The 16,449-nt window shown below is 38.6% G+C and overlaps 1 protein-coding gene across 4 annotated transcripts in view; it reads right to left on the bottom strand.

The window, feature by feature from the left end:
• ADGRB3 (adhesion G protein-coupled receptor B3) overlaps positions 1-16,449 on the bottom strand; it is a 1,271,667-nt gene that overhangs the window by 63,753 nt on the left and 1,191,465 nt on the right. For all 4 annotated transcript variants that reach the window (XM_077487874.1, XM_077487872.1, XM_077487875.1 and 1 more), the window contains one exon: positions 128-167. In XM_077487874.1, the coding sequence (XP_077344000.1) occupies positions 128-167 (40 nt within the window). The remainder of the gene's footprint in view (positions 1-127; positions 168-16,449) is intronic.

Genomic DNA, 16,449 nt, shown 5'->3' with positions numbered 1-16,449 from the left:
GAAAAATTACTAAGAGCGCTACCCATTTTTTTCAGCAACAGGGAACCTAGCAGTCTCTGTTTGTAATCATAAACTTGTACTATTCTCACAGAGTTGTATCGATTTTTCAGTTGATATATGCTCTTACCTGACCGGCAAGCAATGTCCACATCTTTTTCAAAGTCTGTCTGTTATTGAGAGAAAAAAAAAGCAAAGGTATACATATTAATCACCAGAGCACTTTATTCATATAGCATTGCTTATAGAACTTGCACTAACATTGAGATATTGAGGTTGATTTACTAAAAGAGTGAAGAATGTTCACTAAAAAAGCATGAAGATCCACTTTACCTATGAATGTGCAATTATCAGGTGCTGATAAAACATATACATGGGAATCTGCTTTTCATGGGATCAGATGATTGGCGTGACTCTTCATTCTTTGCTTTTGAGATGTAAATCTTGCTCTTTGTTATTGAGTAAACAATTTAAAAACAAGCTATATGGTTTGGGGAAGGCTATAAGAAGCATTTCTTGCTCTGTAGGGTATGACCCTTACTATCACTGTTCTTTAATGAAATTTAAAAGCTAAAGCATAACTCTACTTTTGTTGTGAAAAAAAAAACATTCCATTCTGGGTGATCTATGTACATTACAAGGATTTTAACCAACTTTGTTGCAGGTTCCTACCTTTTGTTATTCTGAAAAAACTGTGTGTTTGTATTCATGGTGGAAAGTGAGTCTAACGGGAGTGGTTTCATAATTATCAATAAGTTGTGTACCCACAGGTCTCTAATGAGGAAAGCTGCTGGGTTTGCATCCCTTTCGACATGATTTCCTATTGGAAGTATCTCACTAAAAAGGAAATTTTTGTTGCAAGCGATACCTTAATTCTGACTTGTATCTTAGTGCAGACTTCTGGGAAAAATCAGTGAGCCAATCACGCAAACAGGAAATTATGTTTCTGGGGGGCGTTCAGTATACATTCTATATACAGAACAAGTTCAGGTAGCCATATTGCATTGCATTTTCAGAAAATTACTAAGCTGCAGATTGAAAAGGAAAGGTCATATTTATGAACATTCAAAAACAATATGATTTGTGTCGCAATTGTATACACTATATTATATTTTTTTTATTTTCATTTTTTTCCCCAGGAAGGTGGCGTTGCCCTTTGAGGTGTCTATAAACTGTGGCAGAATAAACCACTATTATTATGACAGATTAGACCACTGTAGAGCTAGTGAGTTAACTGCTTGCCGGCCAGCCGCTGTCATTATACTGTGGCAGGTCAGCATGTTCCTGGGACCCCTTTGTAGCTGTACGTCAGCCCTTTAAGAAGGGATAGCAGGTGCGCGCATTCTGCTGGAGGTGCGCGTGGGGAAACCGGTGCATGTGGCTGGCAGTCGTGATGACCGCTGGCCACATGCGATTGTGGGCACGAGAGCCAGAACAAGGACGTGTGTGTAAACACAGAAATCCCTGTTCTGTGAGGAGAGGAGAGACAGATTGTGTGTCCCTACTAGCTAGGAACAATGATCATCTGTCTTCTCCTCTAGTCAGTTCCTTCCCCCTACAGTTAGAACACACACTGAGGGAACAAAGTTAACCTCTTGATAGCCCCCTATAACTCCTTCCCTGCCAGTGACATTTACACAGTAATTAGTGCATTTTTATAGTACTGATCACTGTATAAATGTCAATGGTCCCAAAAATATGTCAAAAGTGTCCGATTTGTCCGTTACAATGTCGACGTCCCAATAAAAATTGCAGATCACCGCCATTACTAGTAAAAAAAATAATAATAATAATTTCATAAAAATGTCATAAATCTCCCATAGTTTGTAGGCGCTATAAGTTTTGCGCAAACCAATCAATATATGCTTATTGGGTTAAGTCCTGACGTCACGACGCTGCAACGTATCGACAGCGTCCATCTTTGTGGTTGGAAACAAATGCTGCTTATACAGACTGCTGCTTTCTATACATGCTCGTTTTTATTTGATAAAATGTCAGTACCCTGAATTTTTCTTGAAATAAATATACTCTGGTTTTATAATACTACATCATGAGTAGTTCCTTCTTTTATATTTTATGCATGCACCTCTGATTATTTGGTGAGACTACAAGACCCAGCCATCTGTGATCTCCATTAATGGTTTTGTGGCTCTGTGGCTTTATCATGCCTGTTTGGCTACCTTTGATTAAGTGGTCCATTCTTTTTGGTAAGAGGCCTGATGTGTTCATGTTCGATGGAAGATCAGTCAGTATTCACCGAATTTGTATTTCTGTTTACACTCTGGGTGATTCCAGCTTTTTCCCCTGAACAAGGACCTTCTTACAAACACTATGGACTTTTATTTGTAATACTATATTTGTATCGCTGCGTACCATTATATTTTATGTTTCTTATTGTCACCACACAATTTATGTCAGATGCTTCATTACCATTACTAGCGCAGTGATTAATCTTGAATTTATAATATATGCTCATTGCGATTTTTATTACAAAAAAAATGTAGAAGTATATATATTGCCCAAAACTGATGAAGAAATGTGATTTTTTTTAAACATTTTTGGGGATATTTATTATATTTTTTACAAAATTGTCACTTTTTTTTGTTTATAGTGTAAAAAATAAAAGCTGCAGAGATGATCAAATACCACCAAAAGAAATCGCTGTGGGAAAAAAAAGGACATAAGTTTTGTTTCAATTTTTGGGTACAGCGTTGCACGACCGTGCGATTGTCAGTTAAAGGGATGTAGTGACATATCGCAAAAAATAGGCCAGTCAGGAAGGGGTTAAATTCTTTTGGAAAATACTAGGTTATTGCTTGGATCAACCTTAATTAAATGATAGTAGTAGTATATGAAAAAATATAGCAAGTGAGCAATTGCATCTTCATCCAAATGAACCTCATAGGATGCAGTTCTGTTTGCAATAAGCAATAATATAATTTCATTTGTACAGATGTTGTTTTCCAGTTTTTGTTATGGTCTAAAATGCATATCAAATGTAGGTAAAGAAATTTCCATTCCCCATATTGTTGCAGGCAATGTGGGCAAAAAGGCTCAACTTATCACAGATGGTGGAAATGTCCTAAACTCTGAAAATTGTGGACTGATGTTGCAGCTTTCATGAACTCTGTTACTAACATTTCCTTCTCTCCTACATTGCAGGCAGTCCTGCTGGGAATGAACTGCCATATCTGGCCTCCTAAAATGCACACCCTTATTATGGACATATTTATAGCTAGGGATGGGTGAACGGTTTGGCCCGAGCATGAGTTGGGACTGAACATTTGCGTGTTCAGCCATTTGCTGATCACCAAATTTGCTGGGTGTTCACCCAGACGAACACCCTGCAATGCACGAGTGCCTCACAGTGCATTTTGGGCCCTGATTGGGCAAAGCCTTGCCCAATCAGGGCAGAGTGTAAGCTGGTTGTTACGGAACAAGGCTGGCCGCCATGTCCTTAACAACCGATGAGTCATCAGCTGTCAATGGGTTTTGTGCTGTCAGCTGAATAAAAAAAGGGCTGGTACAAAAAAATAAAGAAAAAAACTATTTGCAAGTAATTGACCATAAAAGAGGTAATGGGGGTCTGGGTACTGCCCTGGGGGACATGTATCAATAAAACAAAAATTTTTAAAAATGTTTTTTTCAGCAGCAGTGATTTTAATGATGCCGAAAGTGAAAATAAAAAATATTCCTTTAAATACTGTGCTTGGGGGCCCCCCTTAATGTGCCTGTAAAGTGGTGCATTTGTAGCATATACAGAACATGCTACAGCAAAACTGCCAATTCTACAAACAAAATCCCATTTAAAATGACTCGAGGTTACAATTGCAGCTTTAAAAAAAAAAAAAAAACGGCATGGGGTCCCCGCCAGTCCATACTAGGCCACCGAGTGACGTAATTGGATGCCCCCCACCTATATAAGATCTGTCAAAGTGCAGGATGAGCAGTCCATGTGAGGCCTCCCAGAAGGTGGAAGTGGTTTTGTTTTTTCTATTTGATGGGTCTGTTCGGCGGCATGATTGACGGTGGATTTACATCAAGGAACACTTTTTTCTTTTTTAATAAAGGATTTGTCAAAAACTGTCTCCTGTTTTTCTTTCATTCTCATTTTGGTAAAAAGGGATGGGTGGGGGTGGGATCTGGGGACCCCCTTGTTAAAGGGGGCTTCCATATTCTGATAAGCCTCCACCTGCAGACCTTGACAACCACAACCCAGGGTTGTCGGGAAGAGGCCCTTGTCCCCATCAATAAAGCACCCATCCCCACATGTTGAGGACATGTGGCCTGGTATTATTTAAGAGGGGAGGCTGCTCGCTCATTCCCCCTTTTCCTGACCTGCCAGGCTGCATGCTCGGATAAGGGTCTAGTATAAATTTGGGGGATCCCATGGCAATTTTTTTTTAATTTTAGCATGGGGTTCCCCTAAAATCTATACCAGACCTGAAGGACCTTTTTTTCTTATTTTTTTTAAATCCGGTTGCCAGCAATTGCAACCCCGTGTCATTTTAACTACTTCCCGACCGCCTCACGCCGATATATGTCAGGAGAAGGGCACGTACAGGCAAAATCACGTACCTGTACGTTGCCCTTTAAGAGGTGGTGGGGGCCAGCTTGTGCGTCCGCGGAAAGCTCCATGAGTCTGGTCGCGGGTCCACAGGCATACCCGCGATCACCTCATGAAGAGGAAGAACGGGTAGATGCCATTGTAAACAGCATCACCTCGTTCTGCCTAGCAACAAGTGACACTGATCTCTGCTCCCTGTGATTGGAGCAGAGATCAGTGATCTGTAAAACATAACCACGCCCCCCACAATTAACAACACGCCCCTAGGACACACTCAACCCCTACACTGCCACCTAGTGGTTAACCCCTTCACTGCCAGTGTAATTTACACAGGAATCAGTGCATTTGTATAAATGACAATGGTCCCAAAAATGTGTCAAAAATGTCCGATGTGTCCGCCATAATGTCGCAGTCACAATAAAAATCGCTGATCACCGTCATTTAAAAATAAAAATAAAATATTTATAAAAATGCCATAAAACTATCCCCTATTTTGTAAACGCTATTATTTTGCGAAAACCAATCAATCGCTTATTGCAATTTTTTTTACCAAAAATATGTAGAAGAATACGTATTTAAAAGAATTTGAACTGCAGACTGGGCAGATCAAATGCAGCATTTTCTTATCAAATGTATGCCTTCCTTTTAAATGTATTCATTTGAACAGTGATGTGTTAAAATGGAAACAGGTGCATTTAACACAAACACCTACGCACTTTAGCTCCTAAACTCACTAATCACTAATGATCTGATCAATTTTTTTTTCTTATAGGATTTAAAGGCACAGAGTTATTTTCACCAATGCAACTAATTTTCGCATGTCTACAGAGAGTGGCAGACTACTGTTAAGTCCACCTAGATTTCATCACAATCTTCCTCTCTCTTTTATAAACATTATCATTCACATTGTTCACAACCATGCCATGAAGAAAGCAAGGCAAACTAGATTTACAGTTTTCAAAATATTTCTGACATTCTGACATCTCTTATCTGATATTTTTCTTTACAACGTAAGACAAAAATATAAAACCACAGCATGTCACACTGGTCATAATATTAGCTATCACTGGTGGGTTCTGACCATTAATGGACCAACGTTTTGGGTACATATAAAAATACAAACAGATTAATTCATTACAGGTTCATGGCCATTGTGTTATACAGAGGTATGCACGTTATTCTGCCAAAAATAATACACTTAGCACATCATTGCTTGTCTCTAATAAATATAATAACAGCTTTTAACAAAACTGAATACCTTGGAACAAGACAATATTTATCTGTTGATAAATACAAGGGTGATGGCAAGCGGGAGGTATTAAGCATGCAAGAGCACAGAACCCCAACTGTGACATATAAGATGAATATTAGTAATCAAGTCAGCCCACCACACAGAAAATACTTATTAAATCTCTCAGCTACTTGCCAGGGTACTTTATCTATCTGACTTTAATTACACTGCAAATAAAGCCTGCATTCATATTCCACTAGTAGCCATTGTGCAGACTTGTGTGTTAGCTATAAATTGTGTTGTCTTATTTTTTAATAATTTTGGAGTTCAAAGAATTCCACAAACACTTCTCAAGAATTATATTTATTGACATGAGAACACAAATATATGGTACATAGGAATGAAATATTAAAGCTCTTGTAGTACAATAAGACTCTAGTGGCCTTTGGATGTAAATTTCAAGTCTACCACTGGAGGTTGCACCGAGCAGCAGAGAACGAAAATATTCCTGTGCTTGCCGCATTAAAGCATGTACTGTATCTGTGAAGTAGCAATGTCGTTTGTGCATGCTGGCTTTTATGTTTGAGCTAGATAATTCAATTCAGAGCAATCCCTACCTCAGCAAGGGGTATAATGCTTTAAACCTGGTATTAAAAAGCCTGTACACATTTTAAAGAGCTAAATGATTAAACATCAGATTTTTTGTATTCTCTAACATAAAAAATTATCACTGAGAAATAAGTGTGTGTATTTATCATCACAAACATCATAATTGATATTTATTGTGATCATCACAGTAGAGAACGAGTACACGTACAGCACAGTATAGCAGCTTTTCATATTTACCAGGCGTGATTTCACACTTTTGGGTTGATTTACTAAAACTGGAGAGTGCAAAATCTGGTGCAGCTCTGCATAAAAACCAATCAGCTTCCATTTTTTTTTTGTAAAAGCTTAATTGAACAAACTGAAGTTAGAAGCTAATTGTCTCTCTTGCACAGCTGCACCAGATGTTAAAATCTCTAGTTTTAGTAACTCAACTGCACCATAGCTTACCATCTTAACAAGTGTGATACTCTTAGCCCTCGTACACATGGTCGGACATTCCGACAGAAAATGTCCGATTGGACCGTGTTGTCGGATAATCCAACCGTGTGTGGGCTTCATCAGACTTTTTCCGTCGGAATGTCCGACCAACAAAGTTGGAGAGCTGGATATAAAAATTTTCCGACAACATGATCCAATCAGACTTTGTCCGATCGTTTGTAGAGAATTCCGATCAGACAAAGTGCCACGCATGCTCAGATCAAATTCCTAGACCAAAGCTGTTGGCTACTAGCCTTTATGTAGTCCTGTTGTAACTAAATAATGTCATCACGTCACGAATGATCAGATTTTCTGACAACTTTGTCTGACCGTGTGTATGCAACACCAGTTTTGGACAAAATCCGTCGGACAAAATCCAACGGATTTTGTTGTCGGAATGTCTGACCGTGTGTACAAGGGCTTACACATTCTGATGAATTATACTTATTTAAAAAAAAACAAAAAAAAAACAAGCAATCTACCTATATTCTATCAAAAATAATAAATTAAATGCTGCACTTTATAATATTACGAAATAAATGCGTGCTGAAAAAAAAAAAAAACACATGTAGTATTAATGTGACGTAAGTGACATATGTGACATAAATGTGATATGACAAAAATAAAACAATAAATAGGTCAATTAAAACATTAATAATAAATTGCTCATGTGCATCCAAATGCTTTGTAACACAGATATAAGTGTCCAGTGGTATATAGGGAACAACACTAGTCCCACTTTAAATAGCAAAAAGTGCTATTATGCAAAAAACAAGTATTTTTATAAACAATGATGTGACAGTCCTGTTGAAAAAAGTGCATATGTGTGGTATCCAGTAATAGCACCACTGACATGCTTATACATCCATGCATCTATAAATGATTGACAGGTGTTACAGATCATGCATTTGTGCTCTTATTCCAGTGACCCCCTAGGTATTGAATGCTCACCTTGGAGCGTGTGACTTAGCAATTATGCTCAGTCAATACACGCTTGTGAACCACCCTGGGTTCTATAATGGTGACAGGATCCTGGCCTTCCCACGCGGTATCTCGGGAATAATGGGAAATAAAAAGCCTCAATAGTGTGATATTGCTTCTCATTATTCCCGAGATACTGCATGGGAAGGAATCTGTCACCATTTTAAAACCATTTTTAGAACCTGGGGTGGTTCACAAGCGTGTATTGACTGAGTGAAATTGCTATGTCACACGATCCAAGGTGAGCATTCAATACCTAGGGGGTCACTGGAATAAGAGCACAAATGCATGATCTGCAACACCTGTCAATCATTTCTAGACGCATGGATTTATAAGCATGTCAGCAGTGCTATTACTGGATACCACGCATATCTACTTTTTTTCAACAGGACTGTCACAGCATTGTTTAAAAAATACTTTTTTTTTTTTTTTTTGCGTGGGACTAGTGTTGCTCTCTATATACCACCAGATACTGACTCAGTGTTACAAAGCACTTGGATGCACATGAGCACTTTATTATTGATGTTTTAATTGACATATTTATTGTTTTATTTTTGTCATATCACATTTATGTGACATATGTCACTTATGTCACATTAACACTACATGTGTTTGTTTTCATTTTCATCACGCATTTATTGTGTAATATTCTAAAGTGCTGCATATAATTTATTATTTTTGTCTATGAGAGGTGTGTAACACTTGCAGCTGGTTAGTGATATCTATTAGGCTTTGTGTTGATTGAGGCTCACGAGAATTTTATTACTTTCTACCTATATTCTGTCAATAGGATAACCCCATGCTAGATTAAACTAAAATGAATTAATGTGGTCACCATACAAATTAATGGCAATGCAGTGACCTCACAGTGAGCCACATTTAACCACTCCCTCTCTTTATTGCATATTTAATACACATTCAAATATTTTGGAACACATATAATTTATACCAGCTCTATATTCACAAAAGTAGCATACAGTATTAGCCGTGGCTCACACTGTGGAGCACAACTGTATGAAAATCATCATTGTATTAGCATGCATAATCCATTGTTTTTTGCACACACCATTTTCTCCTAATTTTCCATAATATCGTTAGCATAATATGACAGATGTGAGGAAGCATGGATCAGAGAGAAGCTCCCTGTGCAGCTCTGCAGTAAGATAAATTACATGACTTCTTCACAGCTTTTGAAAACTTATCAAGTGCACAACAAACTAGCAGAAGCTATGTCAGACCTTTTACAAATTTAGAGAACAGATAAAAACCTTGTGCAGCAAGTGTTAATTTCCTTGCAGCAAGTACTCATTCCTGTGCACATGAGCAGGCACGGCCTCAGAGCAAAAGTACATGCACGGGCATGCCAACAGATCCTGGTGACCAGCAGCCTATTTAAACCTAAGGTCTGACTAGCCTCATTGCCAGATTGTCTTCAGCTATGATCCCTGTGACCTGTATTCCTGTACCTGCTGATCTTATTATTGACCCGGCTAAGTCTGACTCTTCTCTTTGGATTTCCCTTGTCTGTTATGTCTGCTGCTCATCTGTGTTACGGACCCTGGCCTGGACTTTTGACCATGACATGACCTCCTGACTTTGTACCTCACCACCAGCACTTTTCCAGTCATTGCCTGTCTCCGATCTGAAACCTGATTGTGATCCTGTATCTGTCTGCCTGGTTGCTGCTGAACCCAGCTGGTGAACTGACTTCATACTTCTACCTGGTGGCTCTCTGCGCTTCCAAGCTTAAGTTCACTGCTCCAGCTTCCTGGCACCTGTGCCCCTCTGCTGCCCTAGCAGTCCATGTTCTCACTACCAGGAGTGATTGGATAGGAATTGTGCACGAAGCCACCTTTGTCATCATGGGATTCACACTCAGGTACATGACAGTGATAATGTGCTCACACTACAGTCATATGTTGTATCTGTGGAGAGTGTTAGAGAGAGCAGGGAGTTGACTGAACAAGTGGAATGGATGTGACTTCTTAAAAGGGCACTGCGGCTAAACTGGTGCAGTATACTCTCTGGAAATGTTATTCTTAGGGGTGGATTTACTAAAGGCAACTAGGATGTTCACTTTTTTTCAAGGGGCAATTCCCTTAGCTACGTGCGTTAGGTGAATCTCTGCTGACTTCCATCTTCCAATTATGTGCACAACCATGCGCATGGTTTGGTACTCTTTACAAAGTGAATTTTTTCCGTATTTATTAAGCTAAGGGAAAATTCACCTGTAAAGTGAACAGCCTATTTGCCTTTAGTAGTCAACCGCTAAAGCCTCGTGCACACGATCGGATTGTTTACTAACAAAACCGTGGACTCTTGTCCAAAGGGCATTGGCCCAAATTTGCATACAAACAGCAAGGATTTGTCTGCCAACAAACACGAACATACTGATGTACTATGTGATTTTTCAGCTTTCTAGTGCCACCCTTTGGGCTCCTTCTGCTAATTTCATATAAGTATAAGTTTGTTGAGTGTCGATTGATGCTTTTCATTTCACCCTTTTAATTTTGCTCTTTTCAGTTAATGCTTTTCAGTTAATTTCTGAATGACCGTTCGGCAACCAGACATGTTGTGGAATCGGAGGAGATAAGGTGTTATTTATTATTGGCCTTCATAGTTTCATAGTTAGTAAGGTTAAATAAAGACACCAGTCCATCCAGTTCAATCTGAGTGAGTGTCTACCCCTATCCCTGTACATTGCACACTCACATTGGTCCCTACCCTCAAGGAGCCCACAATCTAAGGTCCCCATTCATATACTAAGGGCAATTTTGGACAGAAGCCAATTAACCTACCTGCATGTCTTTGGAGTGTGGGAGGAAACCGGAGTACCCGGAGGAAACCCACGCAGGCACAGGGAGAACATGCAAACTCCAGGCAGGTAGTGTCGTGGTTGGGATTTGAACCAGCAACCCTTTTACTGCTAGGTGAGAGTGCTAACCACCACACCACTGTGCGAATAATGGTTGATTAATGATTTGATTTGGTATATTTTCTATATTTTTGGATGCATAGAATGCACTTTTTGGTTAAGTTCTATTGGCAGATAGCATGTCTAATGTTTTTTTTTTATAATGCACAATAAAAAAATTGTGTAGAATAATATTTGGCTATGTTTTTTACTTCAAATGACAGTTTGGGAGTAGGCAGTTACATTTAAAAAAATAAAGGTGTAAGAAAATACTGCGCTGTGAAAAGATGTGTTCTACCCAGCTGCCAATACTACTGAAGACTACACAGTAACATGCAAAAATTAAAACAAAAAAGTGTAGCGCTTAGGTGGCAATAAACCACATGAACCAGTAAGGCACTAATTCAAGCAAAGAAAATTACATACACTTCAAAAAAAGAAAATATGTGTAAATTCCGTTGTATATCAAGAGATCTTACTCCCAGGTGGAAGAGTGCATGAACCTCATGCACACAAAAGGTTAAGGTAAATATAATTAATTTAACATATACAGTCCATCAAGTGAACGTCTAACAGTCCTTGAACTGTGTAATATCAATCACAATTCCAAACTTGAGGTGATGTGAAAAAAGGTGAAATTCAACTTCTGATGTGTAGAATAATACCACCACCACCGTGATAAAGAAGGGGAGGCTTACCAAATGACGTGGACTCAGAGGAAGGCTTACGCCTCTCGAGTCATATGGGCCTGTAGGTTAGCAAACCAGATAATCATACATCTAGTATGTAATCTCCCACAAGTCTTCAGGTCATGAAATCATCCGTAGCGATCCTCCTATAGTGCTCATCCCACGAAAATAGGGGGCTCAGGTATCAAAGACCATGGAAGTAGAAAACTAGCATAGCTTGATACCGTTTTAACATCCAATTTATTAAAAAATATTAATAAAATGACACTCACATTTGGTTCAATCGTAATAACATAGTCAGAAAGTAGCGATGTCTGTAAGGGGGTCAACTGACGCGTTTCAACTAAACAGCCGTCCTCTGGGGTGTTTGGAAATGTGATTGATATTACACATTTAAAAAAAATACAATGTAAAATTGACAAGGGACACCAACATAGTTGTATCTTTGTTCTTAAGAACTATGGGATAATATATAATATATAATAATAGTATTCTTGATATCACTAGAAAAAACAGCCTTTGACAATTTGTTTGCAATAGCTCCATCAGTATCACCAGCAAAGCAGCTTCATTATTATCCCATTTATAAAGAAGGGAATGTGCGCTGCATTTCGAGATTTCATAATTTGCCGAAAGTTAATTCTCCATTACGAAAGCTAGTTTACAAGACCGACCGCTTCTGGCTCATCCTTGCTTTCTAGCATGTGTGTTTGTACTTCACACTTTTGTCCAACGGACTGGTGTACACACGCTCGGAAAATCTGACAACACACATTTGTCTGCGGAAAGTTTTAAAATCTGCTAGCCAACATTTGTCCGAAGGAGCATAAACACGGTCGGATTTTCTACCAACAGCCTGTCATCACATATTTCCCATCAGCAAATCTGACTGTGTGTACCTGGCCTCAGATGCTTAAATAGGAATGTAGGGAATACAGGAGTAATCTTTAGGGAGGCAGAAAGGAGTGTTTGTGGGTGGGTTATTGATCAAGACTTCATTGTCACATTCAGTAAAAAACATAGTTCAATAACTGATGGTAGCTATAATAACATTCAGAAGTACAGCCACCACTCAGACATAGCATGGGCTGTGATGGTGGAAGAGAAAAAAAGTGAATTATAGGTAGAACTGATATATACGGTACTATGTTTTCAGTGAGTTAATCAAATTACAATGTCATCTGTCTGTTGCTGGAGTAATATAGAGGTCTGTTAATTGGTCCCTAGGTATCATTTATATTTAAATTCCTTATTTCATTTTGTATGCCATTTTTCCAGGACTTTTTTCACTAGTCTTAATAATTCTGTCTCAATAATAGTCTTTCTTGTGTTGCATTTTAGCCTCTGACATTACATCTGTTCTTATTTTCTAAATCAAATTAACATAAACAATCTTCCAAAGACAATTAATTTGTTTTCTGTATTTACAAATGTACTTGATGCTATATTCAAGTGAAACTCAACCAGGCCTTTTGTAGAAAAGATTTCTGTAAAGGCACACCAATTTATTTAAATTCTTTGTTATGTGAATCATTTTTTCCTTGTTATTTTGTTCAGAGTTTGGATAATATGTTTTTGCCTCCTAATGAAGTGTGTGACACTTATTCCCAGAACTGCATAGACTGTAAGTGACATTTAATAAACCAGCGTTACAGTGACATTTTATAATTACTCTAATATACTTCTCTCAAGAAGTTGTGTAGTAAATCACTTTCAGCAGAAAAAAATATAATTTTAATAGCTCATCTAGTATATGGAAGGTGCTTTATTTACAAGAGATAAGGGCTTTCTATTATTCACTGCTATCTTAGGCTTTCATTACAAAATTACTGATTTGAAATAGCTATAGGTTAAAGGGCTGCTCAACAATTGGAAATCCCCTATTGGAGCTATTCTGTGTAGTAACATGGGGGAATCCCCCACCTCCTATAGCCTTTTTGTAAGCAAGAAGGCATTTTTCTACTTATTTATATGAGTTAAAGCAGATCTCCAGCTAAAATTAACAAATTTAAAATGCCCATTAAAAAAAAAAAAAAAAAAAAACAGTGATTGCTGCAATAAACAGCTTCAATAAAGGAATTTCCCTACTTTTTTCTGCCACTAGCTGTCCTCAACCTGTTAGCCAGTATTATCCAATCCATTTCCTCTGAGTCTAGGTCAATGGGAACCCACCCCAGCCTGTTAGTGCACAGTAACATAAACTGCATAGATGAGCTCTTCTCTCTGTCACTCTACTTTATAATCCTATCAATGTGCTTCTTCTTATCACAAGAATGGATTGGCTCCTTGCACTGCCTCTTCCTCTCACACCCCAGCCCTCTTATACAGGATCTGTAAAAGGCTGATAAAATTCAGCAACTTACATATATTGCATTTAAAAGTACATGTAACGATACATTAATGATTACAGAGCTGCATTCATTTGTGTCCATTATATTTACCTAGAGTTCAGTTTTATACCAGTAAATCCCAAAGAGAAATACCGTATATAGTATTATGGTCACATTTTAACATTAAATTTTGCTAGCAGTCAGGGCTGTATGTATAATTTGTAACTACAGTTCTCAGTCTTGAAGAAATCAAGGAGCTCTGGGATACTCTATTAGTAAACAGAGGGGCATTAACAAATTAGGATTTTAATTTCTCCTGAGCATATTTTTAACATTACCATTGTAATACTGGAGCTTCAGGAGTGACCAACGATTGTGATTTAGAGATGTTGGAGGAATACACATTATAAATGTTTATATTTATCTCTTCCCTCATATGAATATTTTAGAAATAACAGGCAATATAACACATGGTAACCCATCAGCAGTCAACTTTCATTGTTTAGACTGCTGTAAACATACAAGAGGTGAAACCCTATTGGTTGATATATGTTATTGCATGTCATCATTGATCTTAATACCACCATATTTGATAACCCAAGGGCTAAAGGAAATAAATCAGAGGAACAGAGTTGGATGTGAAAAACAGGCTTACACTTTCAAACTGAAACAAGAAAAGTAATGAATTGTGAATGCAGTTGTGAATGCTTTTTGATGTATCAGGTGATATCTCAGAGGGTGCTAATTACTGGGTTAATTTATGAGAAAGTAAAGTCAGTGTTAAATAGTAGCCACAGAAACCAATTAGATGCTTGGTTTCATTCAATGACTAGAATAACACTCCTCGAACGCCTGGTCTACAACCAAATTGAACATCCACCTCGCTGATAATAGCCTTCTTGATCCCTTCAGTCTGGATTTCGTCCTCAATACTCCACAGAAACTGCTCTCCTAAAACTAACAAACTATTTACTAATCGCCAAAACCAATCAACACTATTCTATACTCCTAATCCTGGACCTCTCTGCTGCCTTTGATACGGTTGACCACCCCCTCCTCCTCAAAAATCTCCACACCTTTGGTCTCCGTGACTGTACTCTTCACTGATTCTCTTCCTACTTATCCAACTGCAGCTTTAGCACTTCTTACAATTCTACTTCCTCCTCTCCTTTTGCTTTCTCAGTTGGGGTCCCCCAAGGTTCTGTTCTTGGACCTCTCCTATTTTGAATCTACACCTCCTCCCTGGGTCAGCTGATAGCCTCCCATGGCTTCCAATACCACCTCTACACTAACAATACCCAAATCTATTTCTCTACCCCTCAGCTCACTCCCTCTGTCTCCTCACATATCACTAATTTACTATCAGATATATCAGTATGGATGTCACACCATTTCCTCAAGCTCAATCCAAAACGAACTTATACATTTTTCCTCCCCATATGCCCCTTCCCCTGATATCTCTGTCAAAATCGATGGCACAACTATAAGCCCATCCCCACATGCCAAGGTTCTAGGTGTAGTCCTGGACTCTCCTTTAAGCACCACATCCAATCACTGTCCAAATCCTGCCACCTCAACCTCCGCAACATCTCCAAAATACACCCCTTTCTAACCAATGACACAACAAAGCTCTTAATTCAGTTGCTGGCCATCTCTCGCCTCAACTACTGCAACTCCCTTCTCATTGGCTTGCCTCTACAATCCATCATGAATGCTGCTGCCAGACTCATCCACCTTACCAATTGCTCTGTGCCTAGTACTCCTCTCTGTCAATCCCTCCACTGACTTCCACTTGGCCAAAGAATTAAATTAAAAATACTAACAACTACGTACAAAGCCATCCACAATTTAGCCCCCAGCTACATCACTAGCCAAGTCTCTAAATACCAACCTACTCATTCTCTTCGTTCCTCTCAAGACCTCCTGCTCTTTAGCTCCCTCATCACCATGCTCACCTCCAGGACTTTTCCAACGCCTCTCCAATCCTATGGAATGCTCTACCCCAATCCGTCTGCTTATCTCTTACTCTATTAGCATTTAGACCATCCCTGAAAACCTTTCCTTTCAGAGAATCCTACCTTACCCACACCTAACAACTTTTTTTTTAATTTCCTCCATCAGCTCACTCCCCACAGTTATTACCTTTTGTTTCCACTTGACCCTCCCTTCTAGATTGTAAGCTCTAACAAGCAGGGCCCTCTGATCCCTCCTGCATTGATTTGTATTGTAAATGTACTGTCTGCCCTCATGTTGTAAAGTGCTGCACAAACTTTTGGCGCTATATAAATCCTGTAATAATAATAATAATAATAATAATAATAATAACAATAGTTATTAAAAAGTCTACACTAGAAAAATAACAGCTGTATTCTGCTCTGTTGCTCCATATATCTCCTTCATCTGTTTTCCAGGTTTATGAATTTTTACAAATACTCTTCTGTCTGCCTGGTCAGGAGAAACTAAAGGTGAATTCAATAAAAATCTACAAAGTGTTAAAGTGGTCTCAGAAGACCCTTAATGCTTTGCAAACTGCCGAATTATAACAGAAGTGCAAATTTTCCCACCGTGCATGCCTGTTCCAGCTAGAATGAGACTCTAACTTTCAGCCCTAGTTAATGACATCGGAAAGTTAGCCTGCCACAACCCTGGGTCAT

Source organism: Lithobates pipiens, unplaced genomic scaffold, assembly GCF_037356315.1.
Source record: "Lithobates pipiens isolate NorthernLeopardFrog02 unplaced genomic scaffold, aLitPip1_a1.2 Scaffold_18, whole genome shotgun sequence".
Classification (NCBI taxonomy): Eukaryota; Metazoa; Chordata; class Amphibia; order Anura; family Ranidae; genus Lithobates; species Lithobates pipiens.
The sequence above is the reverse complement of the archived record's forward strand: the minus strand, read 5'-3'. Positions and strand labels throughout refer to the sequence as shown.